General features: G+C 41.9%; 1 protein-coding gene across 5 annotated transcripts in view; it reads right to left on the bottom strand.

Annotated features, from left to right (window-relative positions):
* Nucleotides 1-17,925, bottom strand: part of LOC126475247 (inositol polyphosphate-5-phosphatase A) — a 327,646-nt gene that overhangs the window by 217,424 nt on the left and 92,297 nt on the right. For all 5 annotated transcript variants that reach the window (XM_050102946.1, XM_050102949.1, XM_050102944.1 and 2 more), the window contains 2 exons: nt 9,116-9,203; nt 8,977-9,040 (listed from right to left, as the gene is read on the bottom strand). In XM_050102946.1, the coding sequence (XP_049958903.1) occupies nt 8,977-9,040; nt 9,116-9,203 (152 nt within the window). The remainder of the gene's footprint in view (nt 1-8,976; nt 9,041-9,115; nt 9,204-17,925) is intronic.

The raw sequence follows: 17,925 nt of genomic DNA on the forward strand, positions 1-17,925 counted from the left end.
ACAATTACAATATCTGCTGGGCACCTCCAGTAATAAAACAGTAGACCCACAAAGTATCAATTTAGGAAATCTATATAATGAGATTTCATGAAGTGTTTCTTCAACTACGCCAGTCTGCAGTATACTTTCTCTACCCCTGTGATTCTGAAATCCTTCCTCTTTACCTTGGCCCAAACTACGTAACACATTAAAATGCGCTGTTGGATGTGACGTCCGTCAGTTATGCAAAACACCGTTTTTTCTCAGTACCCAAACATTTTTTGTTTTTATTTATTCTGTAACGTGAACATTTTTGCTAAATGATTATGAAATGAAGTGGATGTTTAGTTCAAACAATAGATTGTTTCTTTTTGTAAATACCTTTACATTTGGTGAGCATGAATTTTCCAGATCACTTGTGTGTTAATTACTGCAGGTAGCTTGTCACCTGCAACCAAACGATGTTGATGAGAAAGTTTTTTGCTGGGAGTTAACCTATCTTCTAGAATGTAATTTAGTTTGTCGCGATGTTTTCATGCCTATATTTGTTTTTACTTACATTTCGTGTGGCAAGCACTTTCTCATCAACATCGTTTGGTTGGGGGGGGGGGGGAGGGATGCACTATAATCACGTTTCTCCATCTGTGTGATTCAAGATCCGCTGTATTCAACTTCAACTGATTTGTAACATGCAGTGATCTTTAAACAGAGTAAAGTGCTGTGCTCAATACTCCTTACATTAATGAGGGAGATGTTGAGTTTCTAAGTGATCTGCCTCACAGGAATGTAACTACTGGATTTAATCAACCCTTTGACGTGGTAAATGTCAAGACAGATGTGCTTGGCCTCCCTGACCTATGGTCATCTCTTACAACTGTTCACCCTACAGCAACTATTGGTGCCAAAGCAGCCTTTATCAGAAGTGGCAATGAAGCAGTCCTTACCACAAACCAGCATAAATAACATTATTGTAGCACACGACACACATGGGGTCAATGACGACAATCAATTATAGGAGGAGTATATAGCTACCAATTTTATTTATTTATTTTTCTGGAAAGAGATGTCAAGACAAAAGGAATTATTATTCTTCTCGGCAAACACCACTAATCTTTAACTTTTCATTTCTAGAATACACCCAACTAGTTTTTTCCCTTACATTGTCAATAAGATATACTACTACCATTTCATCTTGTTACAGAATTTTCAGGCACTTGTCACTTTCTTTAACTCTCTTTAGACGACTTGTACATCCCATGACAATGCAAGCCCATTTGAGCACAGACTTTGATGAATTCCATGGAATAACTTTATTTTTAAAACAAGGCTTCCTATTATGCTAGAGGTTTCATCAGTATTTACAGAACTGTCTTTAATTTCTTGTTTATGATACAGCTGACACCTAAATTTCCACTCTGATTTGCTCCTTTGTATTAAAACATATATTCTGATTTTTAATTCTACTTGGATCATTTCATTCTACTTGGCCTCCATTTTTTCACTGAACCACTGATTACCCTACTATATCCAGTTTGATGTTATTTCACTACTATTCCAATTTCACAAACCTTTCTTTAGACTCAATAATTTGCACAAAAAAAAAAAAAAAAAAAAAAAAAAAAAAAAAAAATAAAAATAAAAATTTTGTAGCTAAAGAGTAGGATATCTGAAGAATATGCCATTGGCAAGTGCCAGATACAACTAAAATTGAAACAGACAAAGAAACTGTGTTAAGCCAATTTTGAATGGCAAGCGAACAGAGAAAATAGAGACAAATTTAGAAATAAACAAACTTATCATGAATGTAGATTATGAGAATTTATTTAAAAAGACAAAAGTATACCATTTTCCAGGTAAGCAACAAGGACAAACAATGGAAAATCTGGAATGGATTAAAAATAATATGAATTAGTATCAATTGCTACTCATTACATCATAAATGAAGCACTGACAGTCGGACAGGAAAATTAAAAGTACAATTAAAGCCAGATTACACGATCAGTTACAGATCGCTCCAGATACTGAAAGAACACACACACACACACACACACACACACACACACACACGAGAGAGAGAGAGAGAGAGAGAGAGAGAGAGAGAGAGAGAGAGAGAGAGAGAGAGAGAGAGATGCCACTGTGGTCTCTGGGCACCTGTCTGCCCCTCAATGCCCATCTCTGTGATGAGTAGCAATCTATCCTAATTCGTCCTCTCTGGGGGACACCACCTTGACAAAGTACTGTCCGTGCGGGTGGAGAGGCTTGCGCATCCGCATCAAGCTGAGGTCTATGCCGAAGGTAGAGGACCTACTGCCAAAAGGCCTCTCGCGATGGATCAGACAGAGTGTCGCACAATGTCTCATTGTCCCTATCCACTCCTAGTCCTACCTAACTCCCTGATCACACCCAAGGTGTGATGCGATCCATGCCAAGGGGTGTCACATGGGAAGATGTGTCGTAAATGGAGCTTCAGACATACCAGGCAACCTCCCTGAGTAAGTAGCCTTACACTGCACGGGGTATTTGTGGTGTGGACCTTGTACATCCCCAAATCTCGTGGGACCAATATGGACACAACTAAAGAAAGCAAAGAAAAACAAACTGAGGGGCAAATTGAGACCTCAGATATCAAGACATCAGGGTCAGTACCGATGGGAGGCATTCCAACTACTGAATCAGGGTCTAGACCTGAGCCAGAAGTGGGAACTGTAACCAAGAAGCTAGACCAGATAAAGATCAAAGGCTTGTCTGGGGCCCAGAGGAGGAAATTACTCAGGGAACAGAGGAAAAAGGAAGGGAAAGAATGGCTTCCTAAAGACAAGTGGAGGGAATTAAAGGGACTTGAACCTAAGACCCCCAGGAAGAAACTGTCTCAGGTTGAAGGGGATACACAACTCCCCACTATGTCAAAGACAGGTAGCAAGCAGATAAGGGAGGAATCAAAGACTCCCTCCTCCCTGGATAAGCGAGTCCAGAAAAAACTGATGCAAGAAATAGTGAAACAGACATAGTACTGCAGTCTCGATTTTTAGGATGGCTAGGGAGGCTATCCACTGGTGGCCATCACCTCGCAGCAGGAGGAATTGGTGCAGATGGCCCTCTTCGGAAAGATTGGGGATGACTCTGGCCCAGGACCCAACTTCAGGAGGTCACGGTGCCCTTATTTTTGTCTGTGAGGGGGTGCACACAGTGGAATCGCTCAAGGACAAGGTGCCCATGATATCCCCATGGGAAGATGCGAAGCTGCTGGTTAAGACAGCAGCAGAGCTTCTTAAGACTGCAAAGATATCAATATGGGTACCAAAGATCCTTAATGAAGTCTCTCCTAAGACTCTGTTCAGGAAAATAGGGGCCCAGAACCCAAAAGTCTCAACAGAAGATTGGAGAGTGATCAACCAGAAGGTCGCAACAGAAAGACGAACCTTGGAAGTGGAGGTCAGAGAGAAGTCCATGAAGGCGATGCGGGAGCAGGACCTGAAATTGCTTTTAGGTTTCTTGCAGTTCACCATCAGGGTTCTCAAAGACCTCAAAAATGTCAGCAAAACAGAGACTGGAGGTGCTGCAAAATAATCTGCAGCACAGTAAAGGGGCCTTTGCTGCCCTGAGTCGCTGCCTGGTGAAGTAGGAAGTGGATGTGGCCCTGATACAAGAACCCTAGTTATATAAAGGGGGTGTATCGGGCCTCGGTGGCACTGGAGGTAAACTGATTTATGCTAGAAACCTAAGAAACTCCAGAACATGCATCTATGTAAGAAATGGAATTTCTTTCACACCAATGATGGATTTCTGCTCTAGCGACTTAGTAACCATTACAATGCAGCAATGTGAGGAAGGTTTCACGAGGGAAATTGTTTTGGCCTCAGCATACCTTCCTTACAAAGACAGCTCTCCTCCCCTTTTGCCATTGGCAAGGAGACCAACTGATGGTTGGATGTGATGCTAATGCCCACAACCTAGTGTGGGGCAGCAAGGACACCAACAGTAGAGGTGAGTACATTCTTGAATCTCTTGTCTAACAACTTGGAGGGCCTGAATAGGGGTAATGAACCTACATTCAGGAATAGCAGAAGGGAAGAAATAACTGACATAAACTTTAGTTCCATGATGATGGGCAGTTATGTCAAACAATGGCATGTGGTGTTGGAGCCATCCTCATCTGACCACATGTACATTAAATTCAAGGTTGAAATGGGAATCAGACCAGACCATGACCTATAGGAATCCCAGAAAACAGACTGGGAGACAAATAGGAGAGACCTTGATTTAGGCTTATAGGAAGTTAAAACCTCGATAAGGAATCCAGTAGAATTTGAGGAAGTAGCAGAGGCTATTACCTCTGCCAAAGTGGCCTCATATCAGGACAACTGCATAATCACCAAGAAGTGCACAAATAGGAGTGCACCTTAGTGGAACATTAACTTGGAAACTCAAAGAAAACAGGTACAAAGACTGTTTAGTAAAGGACAATGGACTAAATATCGTGAGGTCCTTGTCACCTACAATCTTGCAATCAAACAAGCAAAGAAGGCAGCCTGGAAGGCATTCTCTGAGGAAGTAGAGAGCACGGCTGCACAAGCCAGACTTGAAAGATTCTCACTAGAGACCAACCAATCCAGGAGGTATGTTGAGGAAGGAGGATGGGGAATATACAGAAACAGCACATGAGATGCTGAAACTGCTCCTCAAAACTCCCTTTCCTCAATATGCTCTGCCAGACAACACAGACCTGAATGTGATCCCAGAGAGACAATGATTCTCAGGCACTCTAAGAGGACTGGGAATCGGCCAAGGAGTGTGTGAACTTTAATAAAATCCAACAGGTGGTGGGAACATTCCAACCATTCAAGTCACCTGGCTCAGATCGAATTTTTCCATCTCTCCTACATCATGCAGGAGAGAAGCTCATAAGAGTTCTATGCAGGCTATTCAGGGTTAGCCTAGGAGTAGGAATCATTCCCAATGCTTGGAGGTTGTCTTCATTCAAAAGCCAGGGAGAACTGATCATACCAAGGCTAAGGATATGAGACCAATCAGTCTGTCCTCTTCCATTCTCAAAACATTGGAAAAACTGGTTAATTTATATGATGGGGTTAATGTATATGATGGGGAGAGGAGGCTAAGTAGGGCCCCTCTACATTCAAACTAACACGCATATCAACCAGGTAAATCATGTGAGACAGCTCTCCAACTCTTTGGGAAGGTGGAGAAAGCACTTCACTTACAAGAAATAGTCCTCTGCATCTTCCTGGATATCAAGGGGGCCTTCAGTAACACGACCTTCGATTCCATGGTACGGGCAACAGAGGTGCATGACCTGGGGACCACTACATGTAGGTGGACTAGCGTCATGCTTAGTCGAAGGAAGGTAGAGTCCACCATGATGAATGAAAATATGGCAATTAACACCACTAGAGGCTGCCCACAAGGGGGAGTTTTGTCCCTCTATTGCGAAATCTAGTGGTGAACGGACTCATTGAGGAATTAAATTCTACACAATGCTTCTGCCAAGTATACGCAGGTGACCTTATCATAGTAATACTTGGCAAATTTGCTGAGACAGTTAGAAATATGGCACATAGAGGTTTGGACATTGTGCAAAATTGGTGCATTAAACATGATCTGAGGGTTAATCTTAAGAAGACTGTTGTGGTGTCATTTATGAAGAGAGATATTCAACACTCAAGTTGCAATCTAAAGCTCTTCCATGAAACTCTACCTGTGAAGGAGATGGTGAAATCTCTAGGGGGTAACCTTAGATGAGAAACTAACGTGGACTCCTCATATTAAGAGTATCTGCTCCAAGGCAAAAAGTACTCTAGTGAGTACTAGAAGACCTTGTGGCAAAAACTGGGGCCTAAGCCCAAGGGGTACGCATTGGATATACACCACTGTAGTCAGACCTAGGATTTCTTACGGGGCCGTTGTGTGATGGAAGAAGGTAGAACAGCGGGTTGCAGCTAAGGAGCTTGCTAAAGTGCAGAGATTGGCCAGCTTAGCCACAGCAGGTGGAATTAGCAGCACATCAACTGCTGGAATGGAAGCCATGCTGGACATGCCCCCACTACACCTTTGGGTCAAGATGGAGGCAGCAGCTGGGGCACACACACTTAAAACTGGCAAAAACTGGGTCTCATTCGGATATCCAAAATCACACGCTAACATAGTGAGTGAGGTAAATATAGGAATGGCTGGGGAAATGCCTGCTGAATATATAACAACTCCCAACTGCTTCGACAAGCCTTACAATATAATAACTGGAAGCAGGGAGCAGTGGGAAAAAACAGTTTGATACCTTACATGGGACATCGTTTGGTTCACTGATGGGTCAAAAATAGACCAAGGCATTGGGGCAAGGGTGTACGGGGTTCAGTCAAGACTGGAGGACATCATCTCCCTAGGAAAACTGGCCTCAGTATTCCAAGCTGAAATTACTGCAATCAAGGCATGTGTGTCGAGGAGAATATGCGTAGGTGCTACAAAGATCATAGCATCTACATCTATGCAGACAGCCAGGCAGCCCTGAAATCATTGGCAGCTCCTGCAACAAGACTTAAGATTGTTGCAGAATGCCACAGGGCTCTGGTGGAGCCTGGGGGGGAAGGAATAGGGTACACCTAGTGTGGGTCCCTGGCCACTCAGGGATCTGTGGCAATGAACAAACCGACAGATTGGCTAGGATGGGGACAACAACTCCATTTATTGGACTGGAACCTGTCCTGACAATCACCAAGGCTATGATCAAATTAGAACTACAGAACTGGCTTAGGAAACAGCACGTAGAATATGGGACCAAGGTCCATAAACAAAAACGTGGTAAGGTAATGATGCCCAAGAAGCTCTGTAATCCTGGGATTGAACAGGAAAGAGATCAAACTCATGACTGGACTGATGACCGGCCATGGGAATTTCAAAAAACACCTACACACAATGGGTATAACAGAAGAGGACCCTAAATGTAGGAACTGTGATGAGGGTGAAGAAACTGCATCACACCTAATCTTCGAATGCATGGCACTGGAGAGTAAAAAATACAGAATCTTCGGGACAACTAGGCCTGAAGAAATTGTGTCTAACAAAAAACTGGTAGACAGACTCCTTGCACTATTTAAGGGCATTGGTTGGCTTTACTAGATATACAGGGAGTGATACCGCACAATAAACTTAGTTTTGGTGTGGACAGTGGTGGGTTAGACCTAAGCTGTTTTAGCTTCCCTGTTAAAATCAAATCAATCCTAATTCATATTATAAGCAACAAGTTTAATATTTTTTGACAATGGTAATTAAACCTGAAAGAGAGCAGACACAATTATCTAACAAAGTTATTCAGTCCAAAGCAAAAAATGTTGCAGATACGGGAAAAAAGAAAAAAACAGGAAAAACAAAATTCACAAGGAATGAAGTAGCTTTTGAAGAGAATGAGATCCATCCTGTCAGATTTTGCCCACCACACCGAGAATAGCTTTTCGTCGCCTTCCTATTCTCTGCACCATCCTTGTCAGACCCTATGCTCCTTCTGGACTCCCCTGCCTACCCTATGGCTCCTATCCCTGTGACCATCCCCGTTGCAAGACTTGCCCTATGCACCCTTTACTACCATCTATTCCAGCCCTGTAACTGACAAAACATATACTATCAAAGGGAGAGCCACCTGTGAAACGACATGTCATATACCAGCTGTTATGTAAACACCGTTCGGCTTTTTACATTGGTGTGACTACCACCCAGTTATCAGTCAGGATGAATGGGCATAGGCAGAGGGTGTATACAGGCAACACATAATATCCTGTTGCACAGCATTCTGTACAACATGACGGTTGTGACCTTGGTGCCTGTTTCATCACATGCACTATCTGGATTCTTCCCCCAGACACCAGTTTCTCAGAACTCCGCAGGTGGATAATAGCACTACAACAAGTCCTTGGTTCTCGCCACCCACCTGGCCTTAATTTACGTTATTTCCTTCCATCTCAATATTTGTTAACAGTAACTTCTACTTTATTCACTCCATTTTAGTTTTCTACATCTTTCATTTTCCGACTTGTCTATTTTTCACTAGCCAGTATCACAATGTTGCTCTATTTGCAACAGAACTATGAAATATCCTAGTGATTGTAGAGGGGAAAGAAAGGTTGAACATTTTCCAAGTTTCAAATTCATAAAAGTAGAACATAATGCACAGCGCAAAGCCCTTACAATAAACTGCACAAAACTCTGAAGTTTCTTTTGGGTGAATAAATACACTAATTTTGATAAGCATGGCATCAAACATTTACATTATTATTATAAAGAGACCATTTTTATATCAATGACACTGCTCTAGTTGTTTAAATGTTGACATTATTTAGTTTGCAAAATGAAGGAAATGAAGTTTGTCATTGTGCAATATGTCCTGGAGGAACTCTTCAACCATTTATTCAATGGTACGAATAGAACAGCAACCAAATAACCTTATTCATTTGACTTATTTATTCGTTTAAGCAATATCAATCTAATACATCCATTTCACACTTACAACTACTAATCAGAAATGTGTTGAAATTATGTTCAGGATTTCAGATAAAATCTAATTTACAATTTAATACTGTAACATTAAAGTCAAATGAAAGGTTATTTACTGCAGTCTTCACACCAATGCCCGAAACATGCTCTCTAATTAGTGGCAATTTTTCCTTTCTTCAGAATCTGCACATTTTTTATTTTCTAATATTTTACCTTCAGGTGACAATGCTTTGATAGAGTAAGAGTAGAGAAACTTATTTTTTTTAGTTTAAGAAACACAACAACTGGCAAAAAAGTGGCTGGTTGCTGTATTTGTTGAAGTAACGTAATTCACAGCAATGGAACTCCACCACCAGTTATATGGATAGATTAATTTTATTTTTTCAACTGGAATAAACCAAAAAATTCAATACAGTGCTATTAGCATGCTATACCAATTTATAGCTTTATTGCTCAGTTATAGTACAAGACATGAAAATAATGAATCTACTGAAGACATACCTGAAAAATCCCACATCAGAACATCAGATAATGATTCATGTACGAAGTAAAAGTTCCCCAGAGCCTGAAAAACAAGATATTTATAAATAACAAAAAACATATATTTAACAGCAGTGACAGGTTCATGGTATGTGCTTACTGTGAAATGTTCCGCAGATGAGTAATCTTCATCAAGATAAACTCTCACACGATCAAATAAGCGCAGTTCTTCACTTGACATAAGCAACCTGAAACAATGTAACAAGATGACAAGCCTGTTATGTGCAGAACACCACACAAACTAGGCAAATTACATCACTGGGAACTTCATCTGGAATGCTTTCTTGGGGGAAAAAAATTTAAAAAGTAGATTAGCATATTTTATAACTAATTAAAATCTTTAAACAAATTCAAGTAATAGCAACAATAATTAGTAGTTGGTTACACAGCAAAAATATGTGTTTATTCTTTAAGTTTCCTGCAGTATAGATAATATACAAAGTTTTATATACTGAGCATGGTTAACAGATTTTTTTTAAATGTTTTGTTTAAGCACATTTTCATTACCTTCATCATGTGCTAATGAGCACAGAGATCATGTGTGTCCACTTCTTAACTTTAAACCTCAATAAAGAAAATGATAAATTTTCTCACTATTTCAGCTCCAACAAGCTACTTCACTGATTTTGACCTTACACAATACAGGGGATGTGCAAAATAATGTGAACACCTGTACTTACTTGGGAAAGATTTATTAACCCCATCTGCCCACAATACAACTGCAATTCTTCTAGGAATACTGGCATGAAGTGGAATGTTATACCACTCTTCAATCAGAACCTCTTCTAACTCCTATAGTGACGAGGGATGCGGAAATCTGCTCCATAGTTTGTGCTTGAATACCGCACGCAAGGGTTCGATGATGTTCAAATCCGCGAACTGTGCTGGCCAGGGAAGATGCCGTAGTTCAGTTGCATGCTCCTCATACTAGGATTGTACTGTCCTGGCTGTGTGAATGGTTGCATTATCGACCTGAAGTATGGCGTAATTGGTGGGGAACAACATTTGAATCATGGGGTGCACCTGATCACCTAAAATATTCGCATAATTGTTGGCTTTAAGAAGGCCTCTGACCAGCAGAATACCATGATATGGCTGCCCACACCACCACACTTCTATTTCCACACTTAACTGTTGGCATCAAGCAATCAGGATTGTAGGCTTCTTTTGGTGTTCTTCGTACAAAAACCCTGCCGATGTTGGAAATAACGAAAATGTTGACCCGTTGGACCTTATGACGTGTTTCCACTGATCAGCCATCCAGGATTTATGCTCCTGACACCACGTTTTACACTTTTTTGCATTGGTTGTCATCACTAATGGTTTCGGTATAGCAGCTCGTCCATGAATAATCCCTTTATAGAGTTCTCAGTGGACACTGTTGATAGAGACAGGTCCTCTAAGATGACTACTGAGCTCTTCAGTCACTTCAGCCACCATAGTTTTGTGTTGTTTTGACAGAATTAGTGTTAGCCTATGATGATCTCTTTTATTTAGTTTTGATCTGCACCGACTATTACATTTACACGATGATTTCTTTCCATGATTTGTGTAGGCTGTCACAACTGTTGAAACAGTTGCTATTGGAACTTTCAACAAGTTGGCTGTCTTTGTTACTGATGCTACAGCTAATCGGGCCCACACAATCTGCCTTCTTTGGAACTGTGTTAGGTCTTTCATTGCACACCAGCCTCAGCCTCTGAATGCAAATGCAAAGTGTGGACTACTCGTAAACAACCTACACTGGTGCCTATTCTGTACTAAACACACACAGTCCAGCAGAGCACATGCCTTACCTGTGTTGTTGACCATCAAACAACCATTCAATTACTATCACTGTTCACATTATTTTCCCTCACCCCCCCCCCCCCCCCCCCCCCCACACACACACACACAGCAAAGTGTCTCTGAAGGTAATGCATATTATAGCTTGTGCCAGTTTTTTTCAATTCTGTTACCTGCTCAGATGGCTGAGCATGCTAGTGCACTGCTTCCAGGATATGAAGTGGCAAGCCTGTCCTGGACTGAATCTGCCTTGCAGATTAAGGATGAGGGCTGGTGAATCAGTCAGTCTGGATGTGGTTTTTAGGGAGCTTCTCACATCCAACTACATTAATCTGGTACCCACAACCCACTTCAGATACACACTATGCAAACATTTTAAAACCATTCTCACACTTGAGTAAGAGATTTACCCTACACACACACACACACACACACACACACACACACACACACACACACACACACAGTTGGCATACACAATTTCCATTCTGAAGGGGGGGAGGGGGGAGGGGGGGGGGGGGGGGGAAGGGGGTGTCAAAAGGCATTCAGCCTCCAACTACTACATCAGCAAAACCCATATAACAATGCTGACCCCATAGCGGAATGAGGAAAGGCAAAATAATAAAAATAATAATAAGCAACAGCAGGAGGAGGAGGAGGAGGAGAAACATTTTCAATTCTATGTAGAACTGAAACCATATGCCACTATTAATTTGTTAAGTAGACATAATTATGAGTATTCCTCTTGCAATTTTCCACCTACTGAACCTTCTACAATGGTTGGTCTTGCATTCACCAGTAAACTTCTTTGTAAGAAAACATCCAGCTGCAGCAATATCACATCCCAAAATCATCAACTCCTGTCACTCCTCTGCTCCAATTGTCCATCTTTCACACCATAACAGGAAAACATTCCCAATAAAAGCCTTAAGTTGATTCCTTAAACCCATGGTTTTTTACAGTCTCTGTCACACACAGGTTTATTCTGCTTGTAAGATCTTCCAGGCTGTTTTACAGGAGTCATAATGACAGAGCCACTTCTTTGTGATTGAGACTGAAATACAATAAAACTATTCCTTCAACCTGCATTCATCTCTCAGCTTACTACTGAGATACACAACTCTATGTTCTTCAGTTGCTGTCCTCCTGGAACTATATCTGTCTTGTATTGTGTTTCCTCACAAGAAGTGCCATTGGTTTCTCTTTATTCATTTTCAGGCTATATTCAAGGCTAAGAATAACCTCAATTAACTTTAAGATTCCTGTGGGTCTCCTTTACTTTCAGCAAATCCTGAAATATGTAACCTTTCCCACATCTCTCAGATTTTCTTCTTACTAGGTATTAACTTTTTTTATTTACTGCATACCCTGAACAATGTGAGTGGAAGTAATAACTCTCAGATGAGTCCTCCTCTTACCAGTGTATCTTGCCAGCATTTGCCAAATTTCACAACTGCTATCTCATCTTTGTGCAGATCCCATATTAACTTTTAGTCTTTATACAACACATCATTATCTTTCAATACCTGAAGCTTCTCTCAATTCATTCTGGCAATTGCTTTCTGAACGTATAGAACCATTTTTCTGTGTTTGATGTGAGAGTATCCTTTTTAGGATGCCACTTATCATTGGTATGCATACCTTCAACTGCCTAAAATTCTTGTAATTAAGTTATTATTATTAAAATTCTTCTTATTAAGATTTTTGAGGCAAGTCTAAGTGCTCAGTACTGCTCACATTTTTGTGCTGACGGCATTTTCAGTTGAGGTATGATTACTTATCTCTTAAAATACTTTGGCAGTACAACACTTTCATAAATTCTATGCCCAAGTTCGTACAGTGTATTCATCACATTAGCATGAAAGTATTCAATCAATTGTATTGTTAGGTAATAACTGCAGATGCTCTCTTACCTTCCATGATCTTAACTGTCTGTTCAAGTTCTGCTGTCAAAAGATCACCTCTCTGATCTTTCAGATTCACAGACTTATGGTTTCTAACATGTCGTGTCGGATGATGCCACAATATAATTTCTGTAAGTAACTCTTCCATTTCAAGTCCACACCAATACAATTTATTGCTTTCAATAAGGAGTCCACGGAAACAAATTTTTGTATGTCCAAAAATCAGTTTACTAACTTGTAAGCTAGCCATGAATTCTTTCACGACAGATTTGTTGCACGAAACTGTCTGCTGTGCACTTGCTGTATTAATGATGTCCCGAATGCATGAACCAAGCGAATATGATTTTATGGTATGGTCATGTGAGAGGGGCCTTCAGTAGGTACTTCAGAAGTTAAGTAATTTTTCTCTAATTTGGAAGAAGCACTTCATCTCAGCAAGTAACTAGATAAACAGGATCAACTGCTTTTGTTACAATGTATTTACAAGATATAAGAATTTTTCAGACATATAATAGGCATTCTTTCTATCACCACACGCTGGCAATATACGACATACTAAGACCACAGTCTACAGGAAATGGCTAAGAGTTTTACTCATACTTTTTACGAAAGGAAGCCTTCCTAGCCTTCCAAAACCCCAAACCTCTTCTCTGGTTCACTTTCAATAAATCTTCATGATCTGGACTCGTGGGTAAGATGGCCTCGGCATGTGAGTGCATCTGTGGATCTGTACTCTAGTTCGAGAAAGGATTTTTCCAAAGCTAGCACGTTTTATTTCTCATTTGTTTGTGCCTGTCGACAACTCGTCACTTTTGCAATTTGGTGAGTGGTCTCCTTTACTCCTAAATTATTTTCAAGAACATTCATAGTTTGACTGATGAAACCTTTGCAAAATGCAACTGCACATAAATATAGGCAGAGATTCAATAAACTGCTTGTTGCAAAGCCATGTTATGTTCCTCATAAATCAAAAGTTCATATAAAATCATTTCCTTTCACCTAATGAAACAATGTTTCTAAGAATGTGGCAAAACTTGATCAATATTTACAAACAGCAACATAATAAAGAAAAAGTAACATTCAGGTGTCACATGAAAAGCTCATTTGCAACAACTGTAGAATACTTTTGTTGCCCATTTTTAAATTCAATTTGTTTTTCGTCTATTTTGTTCTAATTCACAGTGCAACAATAGCCACATATTTATTTCTCTTCTCTATGGTTCCAAGAAAGAAATCTATGACTATAAACCCTAAGACTTTTCTGCGTACTTTAGAATATCACAATTTTATCGGTTTTGACTGTCGAGGGTTCAGTAACATTTTTTTGAAGATGTATTCTGAATACCAGTACAGGTACAATAAGGAAGTTTTATAACTTGGAGGAACTATTAATTACTAAATGGATAGATTACTACTCACCATATAGTAGAGCTGCTGAGTCGCAGATAGGAACAACAAAATGATTGTCAAACAAGTAAGCTTTTGGCCAAAAAGGCCTTCATCAAAATTAGACTACACACACACACACACACACACACACACACACACACACGACCACAGTCTCTGACTACTGACGCCAGACTAAGCAGCGGTGCATGTTGAGAGAAGCAATCTGGAGAGTGAGGGTAAGGAGAGGCTGGGGTGGGGAGGGGAGGGATAGCATAGTAGAGGTTAGGGATGGTAAAGTGCTGCTTGTGAGATAATACAGAGACAAAGTGGAGAGATGGTAGAGCAGCTTGGTGCAGTCAGTAGGTTGGACATAGGGGCCAGTGGAAAAGGAGAGAAGTAAAAGACTGTGGACACAAAGGTGGAATAGAGGCTGTGTAGTGCTGCAGTGTGACAGGAAAGAGGATAGGTGGGTGTAGAACAATGATAAATGAACATTGAGGCTAGGAGGGCTATGAGAATGTAGTATATATTGCAGGGAGAGTTCCCATGTGCACAATTCAGAAAAGCTGGTATTGGTAAGAAGGATACAGATGGCACAGGCTGTGAAGCAATCCTTAAAATGGCGAACACTGTGCTGGGCAGTGTGCTCAGTAACTGGATGGTCCAGCTGTTCCTTGGCCACAGTTTGTCAGTATACATTCATTTGGACAGACATCTCATTGATTGTCATGCCCATGTAGAAAACAGCACAGTGCTTGCAGCTTAGCTTGTAGATCACAGGACTGATTTCACAGGTAGCCGTGCCTCTGGTGGGACAGGTGATGCTTGTGACCAGACTGAAGCAGGTGATGGTGGAAAGATGTATGGCACAGATTTTGCATCTAGCTCTATTACAGGGTTTGAGCCATGAACAAGGGGTTGCAAGCAGGGGTTGTGTGGGGATGGACGAGGATATAATAATGTAGGTTGGTGGGAGTGGCATACCACTGTGGGAGGGGTGAGAATAATAGTGGGTAGAACAGGCCTCATGTCAGGGCATGATGACAGGTAGCCAAAATCCTGGTGGAAACTGTGATTCAGTTGCTCCAGTCCTGGGTGGTACTAAGCCACGAGGGGAATGCTCCTCTGTTGCTGGATGGTGGGACTTCGAGATGTAGGGGGTGACTGGAGAGGTATGGCAGGAGAGATCTGTTTCTGTACAAAGTTGGGAGGGTAATTACATTCTATGAACGCCTCAGTGAAACCCTTCGTGTATTTTGAGAGGGACTGCTCTTCACTACAGATGTGACGGCCACGGGTGGGCAGGCCGAATGGAAGATTCTTCTTGGAATGGAACGGGTGGCAGCTGCCGAAGTGGGGGTATTGCTGGTGGTTAGTAAGAGTTATACAGTCAGAGGTACTGATGTGTCCATTTTTTGAGGTGGAGGTCAACATTGAGGAAGGTGGTTTTTTGGGTTGAGAAGGATCAGATGAAGCGAGTGGGGGAGACGGTGTTGAGGTTCAGGAGAAATTTGGATAGGTTACCCTCACCCACAATCCAGATCATGAAAATGTCATCAATTAATCTGAATCACGTGAGGTGGTTAGGATTCTGGGGGTGGTTAGAAAGGACTCCTCAAAATGGCTCGTGAACGGGGTGGCAAAGGGTTATACCATGGGGGTGCTCATTACCTCAGAATTGTTTGTATGTGATGCCTTCACAGGAGAAGTAATTGTGGGTGAGGATACGGTTGGTCATGACAACTTGGAAGGAAGGGTAGGTTTGGAATCTGTCAGGCTTTGAGAAAGGTAGTGTTCAATAGCAGCAAGGTCATGGGCATTTGGGATGTTAGTGTAAAAGGAGGCGACATCAATAGTGATGAAAAGGGCACTATGGGATAAATGAGCAGGAACTGTTGAGAGTAGGTGGAGGAAATGGTTGTTATCTTTTATATATGAGGGTAGGTCGAGGTGATAGGGTGGTAGAGGTGAGTAGAGAGATGGACTCGCTGCGGTGGGCCTACGGATTTGAGGAGAGACTGTAGATCCTGCAGGATTTCTGGAATGCAGTCATTGTGGCATGGTTTGTAGGTGGATGAACCAGAAAGGAGGTGGAGCCCTTCCATCAGGTACTCTTTGCACTTCAAAACAATGGTGGATCCTTTGTCAACAGGCATGATTATAAGGTCAGGATCAATTTTTAGCTGGTGGATTGCAGTTCTTTCTGGAGATGTATGGTTAACGTGCAAGTTGAGCGATCTGGGGAATAAAAGTGAGGCAAGGTTCGAGGTTAAGAAATTCTGGAAAGTTAGCAGGTGGTGATTTGGGGGCAGTGGGGGTGGATCACAGTTGGATAAAGGAGTGAACTCAGTTAGGCAGGGTTCAACACTGGTCCTTGGTTGAGTCTGATTGGTAGAGTTGGTGGCAAAAGAAGTGTTTCTGCTTTAAAAAGACCAGAGAAGGAGACAAAGTCCTTAACACGTCCTGCAAGACTGAATTTGGTAGTGGGGCAAAAGGTGAGGCCTTTTTAAGGGACTGCTAATTATGTCAGGCTAAGGCTTTTGAGTAAAGGTTCATGACTGTGTTTCAGGTACATTGAAGACCTGGATTCTGTTTATTTGTGGTATGGAGTGTTTGTGGGTTGGGTAAATGTAGTATGTCTGTGAGGCAGGGCTTGCCAGCTTTGATGGAATGTGGGGGAGGCTGTTGTACAAGTAGTGATAGTGTATACCAAGGCGGGAGAAGGAAGTTATCAGGTTGCAGAGTACTTTGAGGTAGCACTGCGCATGCTACTCTAGTTTCTGTAGGGCAAGAGCTTCAATGTGTGATACGGGATCCAGGAATCTGGGATTGCAAAGCAGGAGAATTTTACAGGTGGAGAGGAGGTATTGCAAGGAGGTTTGAGCCTGACAATGTTTTACAGGACAATGTCAGTGAGGGTTAAGGACTGGCACAATCTGAACAGGTGGAAGTCATTGTGGAAGGAAAAGTTGCAGCCGGAGGTATGTAGTTTGATGGTAAGCCATTTTGGAGGATTCCATGAGCCAAGCAATGAACAAATCCAGGGTGTGACAATGGACACCCACATGGCATCATCCTATGCAAACTTATTCAAGGGAGTCCTTTCTAATTGCCCAGAATCCTAAACTGCTCAACTGGTTCAGATTTACTGATATCTTCGTGATCTGGATCAAGTGCAAGGGCACCCTATTCACATTTCTCCAGAACCTCAACTCCTTTTCCCTCATTCACTTTACCTGGTCCTCCTCAACCCAACAAGCCACCTTCCTTGCTGTTGACCTCCACCTCAAAGATGACTACATCAGTACCTCTGTCCACATCAGACCTACCAACCATCAGCAATACCTACATTTTGATGGCTGCCACCTGTTCCAGACCACGAAGTCCCTTCCATACAGCCTAGCCACCTGTGCCATCCCAACTGTAGCAGCGAAGAGCCCCCTTCAAATATACCAAGGGTCTCACTGAAGCATTCACAGAATGTAATTACCCTCTCAACCTTGTACAGAAACAGATCTCCCATGCCTTATCTCTCCAGTCACCCCCCCCCCCTCCTCCTCCCAAAGTCCCACTGTCCAGCCACAGAGGAGCATTTCCCTTATGACTCAGTACCACCCAGGAATGAAGCAACTGAATAACATTCTCTGCCAGGGTTTCGACTACCTCTCACCGTGCAATGAAATGGGGAATGTCCTCCCTTCCACAGTGATATTCTGCCATCCACCAAACCTACATTATGTCCTTGTCCATCCCTTCACAACCCCTGCTCCCAACCCCTTGGCTCATAGCTCACATCCCTGTAACAGACCTAGATGCAAGACCTGTCCCAAAC

This window comes from Schistocerca serialis, chromosome 4, assembly GCF_023864345.2.
Source record: "Schistocerca serialis cubense isolate TAMUIC-IGC-003099 chromosome 4, iqSchSeri2.2, whole genome shotgun sequence".
NCBI lineage: Eukaryota > Metazoa > Arthropoda > Insecta > Orthoptera > Acrididae > Schistocerca > Schistocerca serialis.